Raw genomic sequence first — 15,240 nt, forward strand, 5'->3', positions numbered from 1 at the left:
TTTTCCTTTTTTCTTTTAAATTACATATTTTACTTTTTATATTTCAAGATGTGAAGTCACCAAAAAATAAATTAAATCTTGATGACGCCCGAAACAGACACCAAGTGAAAAAGATATTTTTAAATGTTCATTATTGATTTCCCCCCCAGAAATATTGCTACCATTTAAAAAGTATATGAATGGATTACTATCCATTTAACACTGTGTGCAGACTCCACTGCCACTACTTTGAATTCATTCTGACCTGCTTCGCCTGTAAAAGCTGTCAGGCTTGTAGGGGGGCAGTTAAAATGAGAGAGGCAGATGACATAAGAATGGACTTGGAAGGAGAGCAGATTGGCACTGCCCATGTGATGTGAGATGCCCCAATGGGACTAGAAGCTGACTGAAGCCTGTGGTTTGCTAGGACCTTCCCTGTCAGAGAGTAGGCCTAATATAGACTGTTGGTCTGATTTCTTACCAGAAACCTGGAAGTGGATATTAAGACCAGCTGCTGCAGCTGGGTTGCATCTGAAAGTAAGGCAGCTGAAAGCAGAGCCCAGCAGAACTTAAGATTCTTTTGGTTTGGGTTTATGTTGAACTTTGACTTGGGAACTTCACTGCCCCAGAATGGTAGAACTCTCTCTGTGACTTGGCTGGAGGGTTAAGTCACATCCATAATCAGTGCGCCAAAGACTATATTGGAGAAACTGAGTGCCATGCCCCAGGCACTCAATAATCTGTGGGTAGTTTTGAAAGTTTATTTTTATGCTTACAATTTAAAGTACCGAAAAAAGAAGAAAATCTCTCTCGTGAGAAGACTGTATTTTCTAACGTTATCAATAGCTGTACAGTTGCCAGGGTAACTTTCAGAGATTCAGCTGTAGTAATTGTAATGCTAAAAACTAGTTGATTTTTTTCCTGATACATTCCATGTACTTAGATGGTTTTCATTTGTCGTGGTAGCCTGCAGTATGTATGCATACGCTTTCTGAAGGCACTATGTTTGCACATGTTCATTATACAAAAGGGATAGAATTTAGTCCCAGAAGTACCAGTTAGAATAATATCTAATCAGCCAGGTTTTGAGAGCCTATGGTCTACAGGGCTCAGCATTTGTGGTTGATCTGCCAAGAGCCATATTTTACTGTGGCTATAGAGTTCTACTTAAAATAGCTATAATATTGGCATTATCTTGTGCATGTATATCTACTGCCATCTGGAATTGAAGTTTGTGTCTCTAGTGATATAAACACTATTTTTTAAAGTAATTTATGGTTTAACTAGGATAGAACAGGTGTGGGATGGAAAGGAGGTTATAACTAGGAACAGTGGGATAAAATTTAGAGCAAGTAATTTAGATAAAAATATCAATAAACATCCTATCTGAGATCTATTAGAATGTAGAGCAGTTTCCCATAGGCAATTGTGGAAGCCCCATTGTTTGGAGAATTGAAAACTGTTTTGGCCAAAGTACTAGAAAATATACTGCAGGGAATAATCGTTCAGTGGAAGGGGCACAGATTAAAAGACATTCATCTTCATTGTCCATCTGGAGTTTAAACAGCATTTTAAACACAGAATAGATGGAGAGGAAATCCTATTCAAAACTTGTCACTAATCCCTGCATTAACTTCCAGCTCCTCTCCCTGCTTTGTGTTCACCATGCTGTCCTGTCTAGATTCTTCACTCTTCCCACATCCAGATCAGTCCAGACCCTGCCTCCAGGCTGCCCTCAACCAATACTTTCCCACATCCCATGCATACACACTTCCCACTCCAGGCTGTGTTTCATGCCCAAATCTCCCAATCCCAATTTTAAGACTGCACCTCCCGCCAGACTTCCTTCACACATACACATTTCTGCTTGACCTTCCATATTCCTCCCATACCTCTGTCTGGGGTGCCAACCTACCCATCTCTGGTTATTTTGCCGAGACCTCTAGAGATCAGGGAGGTTCAACATCATCTTCTAAGAGGATTGGTCAACAGGCTGGAGCTTGGCCATCTAACCACTCCTGCCCAGGTACCATGCTGACACTGGATGTATACTGTGTCATTGATTCTGGTATCGGCCATGGGACATGTATTGAGTCTGGCACCTATGACGTTTGTGTCAATACTGACAATTTCCACACCATTGGCATACCAGGTGGCATCAGACCAGCTCTGCCTTTCTGTTACAGATTCCTCAGTAGTTCAAGGGCTTTCTGTGACTATGGCTTCTTCCTCATCTTCTTCTATTGTGCCCATGGCACTGTCTAGTTGGATTGCAGGGCTTTGGCACTGTATTCAGAACTAACTGATTGCAGTCAGAGTGCAGAGTTGCAGCGAATGTCCTTTTTAATACCGATGAGCTCATTGGTGCAAACACTACCTTTGACACCAAAAACATCTGTATTACAGATCTCATGATCAGGCTTGGTACTGGCCTTGGCTCTGGCACTGTCATTTGTTCTAGTATCAGTTGGAAGCATGATGCCTCTTCCAGTATCCAAGGAATTAATTACACATTCATCCACAATACTGATGCTGTCCTCGTATTGGGTCTTAGTTGAGGCTGATCATTTGTTTGCCCTCTCTGGGATGGAGTCGCTGTACAGGGTCCAGTTTCTCTCATTGTGACACTTACAGAAATTAAGTTTGCTGCCTCCATAAAGACAGCATACACACCAGCCTGTTAGATTAGTTGAAAACTCACAGTTCACTTTAATACACAGCACTGAGACGTTTTTGTGGTAAACAAGACTAAGTTTATTTATAAAAAACAGAGATTTAAATGATACTAAGCAAGAGAAAAAAAGACTGGTATGAACAAACAAACAGAGGTGCAAGTATGGCGGTCCGCTGTACCAGTAAGATATTTATAGCCAGTACTCTGTACTGGAAAGACACTGGAGGAGCAGTGGCCCCATGCCGGCAGCTTCTCCAGTGTGGCTGTACCACCCCCACCCCTGGCCTCCAGTGGGGCTGCTGTATAGACTCCAGACTAGAATCAAGAGACGCAGCTGTGTGGAAGGGCTGGTAGCAGGGCTGGGGGTGGTACATCTGCGCCAGAGGAGCTGCCGGTGTGGGGTTGCTCAGCGGCCTCATGTTCTGCTCCTTTCGCTGCTGCGATTCCAGAAAGCCCTGTGGATCGGAAGTCTCCAGCGCAGTGGGAGGAGGACAGAGCCCCCTCCCAGGTAACATGCAATGGATCACGGGGAGGGGATGGGGAGAGCACGGAGGCCCTGGCCTGGGGGTGAGGTGAGGAGGAGTCCTGCAAGTGGTCATGTGGGGAGGCCACGTGCCCCCGCATTTTGGTAGTGCCCCCCCTTTGTGTCCCTCCCATGCATGCAGGGTACTGGTAAGATATTAATTCTATTTGCACCACTGCAAAAAAAAAGAAAAGAAAGAAAGAAAAGAAAACATGTTATCTAGTGTCTAAAGTTTAACAGATTACAGGCTTGGTCTCAAGCAATTTCTCACCTATAGTCAATTCTCAGAGACTTCAACCCACACGTAGTGGTAACAGTGGTGAATGACAGATCTCAGAAGGGAGGATATAAGTCCACCTCCAAGGACAAAGAGTCTAACTGGACTTGATGGGGAGAAAGGTTTACACAATTTCATCTTTACAGATGTGCATAGCAAACCAGAGGTGCTCTTATCAATATATGACTTGCTTAATTTGGGTGCTGTGTCCAAGTTCACAGATAAGTTGACAGAAGCCTCCAGGGAGGAGTTTAATGTATTCATTGTGGATGGCCATCTAGTGGCCAAAACTTTGTTGTAGTTGCCTCTTGACATGGCAGATGCTTTGTCCAGAATTATGGCATTAGTTGTGGCCATAAGAACATCTTCACAGTTGCAAAATTCCACTATAGCTGCAGGTTTCATCCAAGCTTAGAGGACTTACCTTTTGGTGATTGGTTTTTGTTGTTGGAGAAAAATGACAAGACCTAGACTACTTTATGCTCATTGGGAATTTATACCCCAGCCACAAGGAGACTGGGGGGTATCTGCAACAGCAGCAATATTGCTCACAGAGTATGTTCAGCAAGTTGTCCTTCCCTACTAGACAGCAGGATTTCTCCAGGAAAGGACATAGGTCACAGAGGAGGAGAGCCTCTGGGTCTAACTTTAGCCAAACAGCTTGTCCTCGATCAACATTGAGCAGACAGCCATTTTGACTTTCTGGTCCAGGACATCATTTCAGCTATGACCTTCATGCCTCTTATCTCCCCAGTTTGGGGACAGACTGTGTCACTTTTATGGTGCTTGGCATGCACTACCCATGGGTCCTAAGCACCCTGAGATCGGGTATGCCAATCAATTCCTGTGGATCCCTCCTTCCCATCCCATTCCTCTTCAGAGACCCTCATGAGCTACTGCTCCTTCAGCAGGTCTAGATTTCGTGTGTGCTGGGAGCTGTAGAGGAGGTCCCTCTGCAGCATCAGGGAAACAGATTCTATTCTTTGTATTTCCTGGTCCCCAAATCCAAGGGAGGGAGGAGATCTATCCTCAATTTACGTGTCCTCAACAAATTCATCACATATGAGAGGTTCTGTATGGTCACTTAGCATCAATCCTTCCCATGTTAAATCACTGAGTGGTTTGTGGCCCTGGACTTCAGGATGCTTATTTCCATATGACAATTATCCTGAGCCACAGGAGGTTTCTGAGGTTTGTAGTGGCAAGTCTCCACTATTGATACACAGTGCTTCTCTTTGATCTGTCCTCAGCTCCTCAAATTTTTACCAAATGCATGGCATACCTCAGAAAGAGAGGAATTCGTATTTTCTTGTACCTCAACAATTGTTTAGAGAAAGTCAAGTCCAGAGAAAATGTCCTCTCTCATGTTCCGTTCACATTACGTCTCCTTGATCATCTGCATCTCGTCTTGAACAAAAGAAGTCAACACTGATACCAACTCAGAAAATCAACAAGAAATGCACCCAATTATATTTACTTGTACCTTTCTTTATGGATAGAGAAGTTCACTGTGCTCCCTAGAAATTCAGACTTTGTTTTGCCTTTGCAGATAAAGTTACAGAGAAATGCAGGTCAGGGCTGCATTTTAGGACTTCTCAGGCCATATTTTAAAGCCGTACACTTTTTAAGTCCTGTGAATCCTGCACAAATTCTGATATATAGAATGTTCCATTACTCTCTGAATTCCCTGTGTATGTAATGGTTCAGTAGCCATCAGATTAATTTAGTGTTTTAGGGCTGTGCTGCTTGATTCATCTTGTCTTTTTGCTTTATAATGGTAGGTGTTTTAACAAGATTTTATTTTGTTCCCCAGTTCAGAACACCTTGCAGTGGCTTCTTTATTTATTTTTAGATGTAATCTATTTGAATTTTTTAAGCCTTTTAAAGTTGATCTTCCATGTGTACTATTTTCAGGCTTATTCATTTCCTCTTCCAGAATAGTATTTCATCACCCACCCCATAATAACTGCCTTCATCACCTCTCACACTGTCTGTGATGGATTTTTTCTATTCCCCACCCTATTTATACTTACAAGATCAATATATGTTAGTAGAGGAGCATTTAATTTCCAATCTGATGTAGCCAGCTGAGGCTGACTGCTACCTGACCAGTTTCAGAGTAGCAGCCGAGTTAGTCTGTATTCGCAAAAAGAAAAGGAGTACTTGTGGCACCTTAGAGACTAACCAATTTATTTGAGCATAAGCTAGCTCACGAAAGCTTATGCTCAGATAAATTGGTTAGTCTCTAAGGTGCCACAAGTACTCCTTTTCTTTTTGCTACGTGACCCTGATTTCTGAAAAAGTATGATCCTTCATTATATCTTCTGAGATTATTCAAAAACAGTATATAAATATAATATCTTCAAAATCATATGATTTTGACTCCAATCTCCACTTCTCTCACCTATCTATAAGTCTAGATTTTCATGACCTCACTATTTGAGTGGTTTGTCCCTTCATATCCATAGTACTGCTAAGATCATCTTCCTGATCCATCGTTGTGACTGTGTCACCCACTTTTTGAACCACCTTCACTAGCTTCTTCTCTTCCACTGCCTAACTTGCAAACTTCTTGTCCTTATCAACAAGGCCGTTACCAGCAGAGATCCTCCCTTCATATTCACTCTTGAATCTCACTGAATTGTCTGCTGCCACCTCCGCTCACCAAGCAGCCTTGATCACCTGTTTATTCTCCTCTCCCAAAAGCACCTTCACGCTTTCTGCCATGCTACTCCTTATGCATGGAAGGCCCTTCCTGAACTAGTCCATCAAGCTATTATCTTGCTTTCATGAGTTTATCTCTGAGTTGCTTGTCTAGGTTTATCTATCATCATCAATATTTTTATTTTATGTTTAATTATGGCCCAGAAGCTCCTGGTTACTGTGCCTCCAGAGTACCTCATGATGTCCAGGTGCAGTGTTCCCTCATTGTAGCAGCCTCTTTAGTCATTCTGGTGCCATGACAGTCTGTCGTTTGATGTGGGCTAACCCAGCAGCCAGGTCACTGCTCAATCTATTCCGCTTCCAGGGTTAACAGAAAAGTCTCTGAAACAGGAAACCCCAAAGTCTAATGGCTTTTGAGGCTTTTGAGCCTCAATCTTCATCTGGGGCTTGTGCTACTTGACCTCTTCTCCTTCTGATGCCTGTACCTTCCCTCCTAGTCTGGGGAAGGATGGGGAAACTGAGCCATCCTCTCCTCTGGATTCCAGCCCAGGAACTCTGTTCAGGTCGTTAAGAACTATTGCTTTAAACCCTCTGCCATTTTCCTTGGGCTGCTTCTACCTTTGCCCAGCTTCTTAAATCTTCCCCAGGTCCCTGGAGTCTCCTGGAATCTATGGTTCCTCACTACTTCTTTGCTGGTTATGGTGGTACTCCTTCAAAGCTATTCCCAACCTTTGTCGCAGCAACTGGGCTGTGATGAGTAACTGCATCTCTTGCCTGGGAGTAGTCAGTATTTCCTTTCTCTGAGCAGGAGTTTCCCTCTTCAGCCCTCTTTCCTGGAGCTGGGTTGCTTCTTGCCATAGAGTAGTCTATCTTATCCCTCCTTTGAACATAAGCCCTTTCTTCAGCCCTCTCTTTTTCTCAAGAGCTGGAAGTTATGTAGTGTCAAGCAATATCTCCCTCCTTCAGACAGGAGTTCCCTCTCAGCCCTCTCACAGGAGCAAGGTTATCTCTCAGGCCTCTTTGCCTTAGGTTAATCAGTCTTATCCTTCTTCAAGTGGAAGTTCCACCTCCAGTCCTCTTACTGGAGCTGTGCCAATTCTCTTCAGCTGAACACCCTGTCTAATTAGCCTTTTCCATCTGGAGGGTTCAAAAGGCCAGTCTTCTCTCTGGCTGCCTGCTGTGATGGAGGGAGGCAGCTTTTGAGCTGTTTCCTTTCTCCAACTGCTTCTCAGCTGGTTCGGTGGAAGGGGAGCCTTGTCCTGTCCTCTCTGCAAGGCTTTGGTCCCTTAAATGTACAGTATCAGGATTTCTTCCCTGAGAGCCATTCCTTAACAGGGTCCTTATATCTATTAGGGCCATTCCGGAGCGGGGAGGGCAGAGGAAAGAGGGGCTGACCACTAGGCACTACTGCCCTTGATGGCGAACTATCCCGTGATACTCCCCAAACTGGATCGGGGCCCAGTTGTGTTAGGCCCTAAAACAATTAGAAAAGTATCCTAATTTTCTACAAGCTTCACTCCTCTTTCTTTGGTATAATTCTTCACCAATGATTAGTTCTATCATGTTTGTACTTTAAATTTCAATAGTTGAAAATGAAAGCGTGAGCTGTGCATTCTGCACTTGCAGCCACTCAGCCCAGATCTTTTGCCTGTCAATTGAATTGAAACAGGCAATAAAGAAATAAAGCGTATTACAACAATCATATGTGCACACATAATGAATGCGGTAATTACGCTTTAAAGGCCAGATCTTGCAAGGGGCTGAATGCTCTGAACTTCCATTGTCTGCAACAGGAGTTCAGAGCAGTCAGACCCTTGCAGAATCAGACTGAGATTTATAAGAGCTGAGTCAAACGAGCAGATTGAGTGAGTTCTTCTCCCCTGCTCAGCTTCTTTGTACTGGGTAAAAGGCTCAGAGCAATATAAAGGAGCCCTAAAAGCCCAATATCTGCCCATGGAGGATTCCCCCAGTGCAGGAACTATGGAAGACAGCTGTAAGGCTGCCTCCTGAGAACCCTGTCACAAGTTCTGGCATGCTAGGGGCAGGGCTGGGGGCTGGAGGGGCATGCCGGGGCAAGGCCCCAGCATGCAATTCTGAAGATTTCAGGCCACACTGTGGCTTATCAGGCAGCCCTGGGAAGCTACCATAAATTAGATGGCAACAAATATTTTGTAAAACATATCAGAATGCGTTTCATAACCAAAGATTACTCCTCTGCCTTATTGCTGTTGAATATGGGAGGTGGGGAGTAAAGAGTTTGCAAAGCTGCTGGTACAATAATAATGAATGTATCGAGATACAATAAAACCTTTTTGAAAGAAAACATGTATTGTGTGTAATAGTGCGGACGTGGAAAGTACATGGTGGGTTATATGTTTAGTATTTTAAGATTTCATTGACCCAGAGAGTGCAATTATTAAAGAAGGTACTTACGCATGTATGTAATTTTAAGCAGCCAATTCGTTCTTTGAAGTCAGTGGGTCTGCTCACATGCTTAAATACCTTACTGCATTGGAGTTATAATTAAATGTGCCATTAGTACTGTTGTTGCTTTTAAATAGTTATGTTATGCTGGCAGCCAGAAGCCCCAGTTAGGATCAGGATTCCATTGTTTTAGGCACTGTGCAACACATAGAAAAAAATGTTTCTTTCCTGCAGAGTTTATAATCTAAGAGCATAGTTTTTGAAAATCAAGGGTAATGAAATTAATATGAAATATATGATCTTGAGCAATACAAAATTAAACCAATTTTAGACAACTACTATGGTATATCACTCTTTATTTAAAAAGAGCACTATATATATTACCAAAAAGAGATGATAACGAAAGTACAGTGGGTACCATTTGGAAACAGACATTTAGTCCATTATGTTGTTTACTTTCACATCAGTGTGTTGTAAGCTCCACTGAGCATGAACTAGTTTTTTGTTCTGTAGTAGTGAGTAAAGCATAACTGAGGCTCCTAGATGCTATAATAATACAAATAATAATTTATAATTTGTAATAATTGTGGTATTATCAATATATAGAATAGAAAATATCGCATAAACATGGTAAATTTTATTTTCTATCATATGTGTTTTCCTGATAATTAAAATAAAGCAAAAACCTGCCAATATCTCATAATATTTTTTAAAAAAAAATAAAAGTATGGACAGGAATTACTGTCTTCTACAGAGTTCTGCCCTGCACTCATCCCAGATCTTCTGGGAATATTGTGTTCTTGTATTTCTCAAATAAAAAATAAAAAGAATTTAGACCCCGATCATGCAAGTACTTACATATTTGAGTAGCTTTATGCATCTGAGTAGTCACACTGGGTTAGTGGAACTACTCACATTGCCAAAGAAGTGGCATTTAATCATCTGGGATGATTTGATTGGGGATTGGTCCTGCTTTGAGCAGGGGGTTGGACTAGATGACCTCCTGAGGTCCCTTCCAACCCTGATATTCTATGATTCTATGATTCTATGCCCACAACATCACAAAATATTTTTAGATAATTTTCATCACAAATTTTTAACCTCTGAAAAAAGGGGTCAGATATGGGAGAGGGGAAGGAGATGGTACTCTTCCAAACTCCTCCCACAAAATAAAGTGCACCCATGTGAGTTGCTAAAATGTGATGGCACTCAGATTGTGCAGATATTCACAATATGATAGAGCCTGACACTTGGCTCCTCCTCAGGGGCTGTTAATATGCCATGGCCTCTGCTAGGGTCTTTGATATTGTCTCCTTGACTGGGTGTGGTGGGAAATAAGTGGCGGTATTTCCCAAACACCACCTACCTGTGGAACCAAAACAAAATGTCACTTACAATAAATTGTGCTGATCTGTGATTCTCCCACATCTTTCTTACATCAGGAATGGAGTTGTTAACAATGGATATCTGGATATCTGACTTAACATCTCACTGAGGAGAATGGGGCAGCTTACATCTCTGAGTTATTGTTCCACCCTCTCTGCAGCCTCACATGGATGTTTCTACGTTGTTTACATTTGGTCACATTTTTCGTTTTTCTTCACAAACAGCTAGAGACTTTTTTAAAATTAAATCTCTTATTCTAGAGAACAAGATAGTGGTTTCAGAACACCATATTAGGTCCATGCTGGCTGTTTTTGACTCCTGTTTTCTTTGTTTAATGGAAACAAGAAGGGACCTTTACCTTTAAGAGCACAAACACAACCACAATATGTTTACAGATTGTGGCTTGCTAGGTTTCCTCTTTTTTTTTTTTTTTGAGTCAGCTATCCATTGTTTGGTTCCTGTTTCCTTCTGTGACAAGTCTGAAGCACCAAAGGTTACCTCCATATAGGAAAAACAGACAAGCAGTATCCTTTTGAAGCCAATATTAACATCATTTCATGAATAATAGTAGTCAACGGATGCCCCCAAAGTTGCTTTTTTAGTTTTCTCCTGTTCTCTTCTATTATATTAAGAAATGTTTGCCAGACAAAACAATAAGTGATTTTTGTGTCCAATATGGAACTCCTGTTGCCTAAGAGTCATCAATGTTCCCCACATCTGTGGCAGCTGATACAATTTGGGTTAAGAAAGAAGAGTATTCATTATTTGTAAGACACACCTCATTATATTCATTTTTCCTCACTCTGATTTTAGCTTGGGAGCAACAGTACAGTTCTCCTGTGATGAAGACTATGTGTTGCAGGGGGCAAAAAGTATCACCTGTCAGAGGATAGCTGAAGTGTTTGCTGCATGGAGTGATCATAGACCCATGTGTAAAGGTAAAGACAAATTCTTAAACTATTATCATGGTTTGTTGGTTTTCACAATTACTCTGTTACATTGTTTTACATTTGAAATGATGTCACACTGAAATAATATCACATTGTTTTTTGTTTGTTTTTTACAAATATATCAACGTTTATATCCTCTTTTCCTTATTTCTTTAATGAGCAATCTTTTTTGTTTAAAATACTTATGGTTTTACATTTGTTTACCCATTTCTTGAATAAAACCCGACGAATACAATTGATTTCCTTTTGGAGGCTTCTGACCATAAATGAGAGCCTAATGGAAGAAATTAACTTTGGTAAATAAGTAAAACAGATGACTATTCAGTGACCTATGACACAAATGTCATGTTTCAAATTTGTGATTATTGTGTATGCAATCACTAGTTCACAAGACCCATATTTCAAAATTTTACTGCTTGAATGATTGAAATCCATCAGGAAGATTGACCTTTGGGTCAACTCTAATGGAAAAATTAAATGTTAAGATTTCAATTTTTTGGTGCTCAGCAACCTATGATGAAAGAATGTACCAAATTTCAGTATTCTAGGCCAATGGGAACATGAATGTTAATTGTGTCAGTCAGTTTGCCATACTCTGCATGATATTTGTTATATTAAATAAAATTATTTCATAGCTTGACAAAATTAAGAAGAACAGCCTTGAATAAAATGAAAAGACTTTGCATGAGGTACTGAATTTTGTAACTATGTCCATGGGCTGGAAAGCCTGGGGATAAGAATGTGTGTGAGGGAGTAAGAGAGAGAGAGAGAGAGAGAGAGAGTAAAAGTAAACAGGGCCAGGGAGCTGAGCTCGAACCAAAAATTGCTTGGGGACTGAAAACTTCAGGTCGAGCAGGTTGACCGAGAAAGAGCTCTGGGTGTAGCTGAAGAACTGCAGCTAAGTATGGCCTATTGAATTATGATTTTTGAACTTTATGTTGAGGCCCTATTGAAGGATTGTTTGAATTATTTTGTGATTAAGGGCTCTGAGGTTTGTGTGAATTTTAATTGATATTAAATCAGCCCTAGAAAGGGGGTGCTGCGAGCTGTAACAGAGGCTGTCTGCAGTGTTTAAGGGGCTCACAAAAGGGGCTCATAGGTGCCTGTATTGTCATACCTAACCATAAGGGGCCGCTCAATAAGTGGCCACCCCACTACAGTCACTCTACCAGAATGTCGACTGTATATTGTCACTATCATTTCTTTTTTTACTTCAAATTTTCTATTAACATGTAGTAAAACATTATCAACAGTAATGTATACCTATAACACTAAGATACATGCATGCCATTCAGGAAATTTGGAAAGGCTTTACCAACTAGCTTTTTTGTTTTATTCAGTCAGATATCCTTCAGCTACCTGCTAACTGTCAGTAAACACATTTCCTTGCATTTCTCTGTGCAGTGTGCCTTTAGAAGTGTAACAGTAAATTTCTGAATAAATTAGTATAAAGGACAACCAGTATCTGGGATTTATCTTTGAGAATTTCTACAAATGTAACTGCAGGGAAGAATGCATTGTGCAATCACAGATATTTGAATAATAATGTAAAATGAAAAGGAAGCTTAACAACCAAGCTAAAAAAAAAGGTAGAAAAAGTTTATATCCATGGGGAAAGGTAGAGATGCTGATAATCTTTGTGCATATCTATAGGTATCATGTTAACTAAATATCTCACAAGATCAATTAATTCAAGGGTAAAATATGTAACTGATAACTGAAGAGAGAGTCATTTACATCCTTGTGCTTACCTACTTAGTAAAAGCAGTACATGCTTTTTGCAGAGCACATGATGCATATTTAAAAAGTTATTAGCAGTTAATATAGAGACATATGGTGAAAAGACAAATAGACAGATGGTATAGATATAGCAGTTTGTCATACAGCACATGCTTTATAGTGTTCATTAGTTTCATTAAAAGTACCTTTGACACAAATTTGGTTTATTCTGTTGATTGATTAGCAGTTTTTGTTATACTCTTGAATTGAATAAAGTCTTCAGATTATAAACTATGTTTTTCTACATGTTAATAATAATTGGCTGTTTGAAGGTCTATATGTGAAGTATAAAACAAATATTTTAGAGGGGATCATTGTTAGCACAAATACCATTTTGATAATAAGGTTGCGATGGAAGCAACTGCAGAAATATATGTACGCCTCTTTGGTGAATTTACATTTCTGTGCACAAGCAGGCATTTGGACAAACAAAGCAGGCAATTGTGCATAAATGCCAGTTTGTGCAATAAATAGATTTTTTCATGTGTCAGTGAAAGGTTCTGTAGGTGCAGTGGGTACAATTATATTTTAAAAGATGCATCTGTTGCTCTCCTTTAAAATTTTAACTGACTGGTTTTTCAGTGTCATGTTTGATATCCTCCCTGCATATCATCTCCTATTGCTCTTTTCGTTAATTTATGTAAATTAATATACATTTGCAAAACTAATTGAAAGTACACTTTTGAAAAAATGGCAATTTGAATATTAACAGTTAGTTACATTTATGTTTTGGGATTGCTCTGAAAAAATTTAAATTGAAAATTTCCAATTCCATTACATTCATTTGATTCAACAACATAATCCTCCTGACTTGTTCTCACAGGGCATATGAGTGGCTGAATATAAATCTGCCTGATAAAAATGAAAGTTTTAGCTCACTTTAGAAGTTATCAAAAATACCAGCTGGAATCATATTTCTTAAAGTCAAAGTTAGAATGAGTCTGAAGCATTTCTGCAGGCGAAATAAAATGAAGAGAGAGAAAAACTGATACATTACATATAAACTATAGACAAACACATACTGCTGTGGATTATGAATTTCCTTTAACCCTTAAGAAAAAGACTAATTTTCAGACTAATGTTTCCTGGTGGGGCTGACAAATTTCTGAACCCGCTGATCTGTGCCAGACATTATAAAGAAAGAGGCAGAGTTATGCTGGAAGTCTTATTTCAGCTGGTCCTGCCTTGTCCCTACTGGCAATTATCTTTGCTTTCTTGGCCTACTTTTCCAATGAGTCCCACCATCTCTCTCCAATATATCCAGGAGGCTGGTTGGCAGTGAGGAAATAGTGGAGGGGAGCAGGAGGCACTCTCCCTGCTGCATTTCTCAGGGCACTTTGAATGCTCACAAGCGAGGAGGATAGCAAGACACTTTTGGAGGGAGATGGAAGGAGTGCAAGGGTGGAGCTGGAAGCAAACGATGACTTTGTGTATGTGGAAAGAGGTGGGGTTCATTGAAATGAGCAATTTCTGAGGGTATATTGCTCATCCTTCATACCTCATGACAATATGGGATACTCATCCTCTCAGTGCTATGGATTAAGTTTTATAGAAATTGGAAAGATTTAGAGTTCAGACCAAATTAGAACATTGGATGTGAATTTCACACTCTCCAAACTTTGGGAAACAGATCCATTTTTTTGACAGCATCACATATCTAATTTGAACAAAGAATATTCTGTTCTTGTACTTGTTTTAAAAAAAAGAAGCTGCAGTGTTGTAATGAGATACTGCTCTTGCATTGTGTGAGATATGTTGTCATAAATATAAAAGGGAAGGGTAAACACCTTTAAAATCCCTCCTGGCCAGAGGAAAAATCCTTTCACCTGTAAAGGGTTAAGAAGCTAGGATAACCTCGCTGGCACCTGACCAAAATGACCAATGAGAAGAGAGAAAAACAAAGGGTCTGTGTCTGTCTGTGTGATGCTTTTGCCGGGGATAGAACAGGAATGGAGTCTTAGAATTTAGTAAGTAATCTAGCTAGATATGCGTTAGATTATGATTTCTTTAAATGGCTGAGAAATTAAGCTGTGCTGAATAGAATGGATATTCCTGTCTGTGCGTCTTTTTGTAACTTAAGGTTTTGCCTAGAGGGATTCTCTATGTTTTGAATCTAATTACCCTGTAAGGTATTTACCTTCCTGATTTTACAGAGGGGATTCTTTTTATTGTTACTTCTTTTTTACTGTTTCTTCTATTAAGATTCTTCTTGTAAGACCTGAATGTTTTTTTTCATTGTTCTTAAGATCCAAGGGTTTGGTTCTGTGGTCATGTCAAGGTTCCTTCCCCACTCTGAACTCTAGGGTACAGACGTGGCGACCTGCATGAAAACCTCCTAAGCTTACTTTTACCAGCTTAGGTTAAAACTTCCCCAAGGTACAAACTATTTTACTCTTTGCCCTTGGACTTCCACTGCCACCACCAAACATTTATCTGGGTTTATTTATTAGGAAAGCGTTGTTTGGAAACGTATTTCCCCCCAAAATCCTCTCAACCCTTGCACCCCACTTCCTGGGGAAGGTTTGGTAAAAATCCTCACCAATTTGCATAGGTCACCACAGACCCAAACCCTTGGATCTTAAGA

At 40.3% G+C, this 15,240-nt stretch overlaps 1 protein-coding gene across 2 annotated transcripts in view; it reads left to right on the forward strand.

Moving 5' to 3' along the window:
- The window catches only part of CSMD3 (CUB and Sushi multiple domains 3), a 1,174,472-nt gene that overhangs the window by 462,481 nt on the left and 696,751 nt on the right, over positions 1–15,240 (forward strand). For both annotated transcript variants that reach the window (XM_037892097.2, XM_043539165.1), the window contains one exon: positions 10,741–10,865. In XM_037892097.2, coding sequence (XP_037748025.1) covers positions 10,741–10,865 — 125 coding nt within the window. The remainder of the gene's footprint in view (positions 1–10,740; positions 10,866–15,240) is intronic.

The sequence above is a fragment of the Chelonia mydas genome, chromosome 2 (assembly GCF_015237465.2).
Source record: "Chelonia mydas isolate rCheMyd1 chromosome 2, rCheMyd1.pri.v2, whole genome shotgun sequence".
Lineage (NCBI taxonomy): Eukaryota > Metazoa > Chordata > Testudines > Cheloniidae > Chelonia > Chelonia mydas.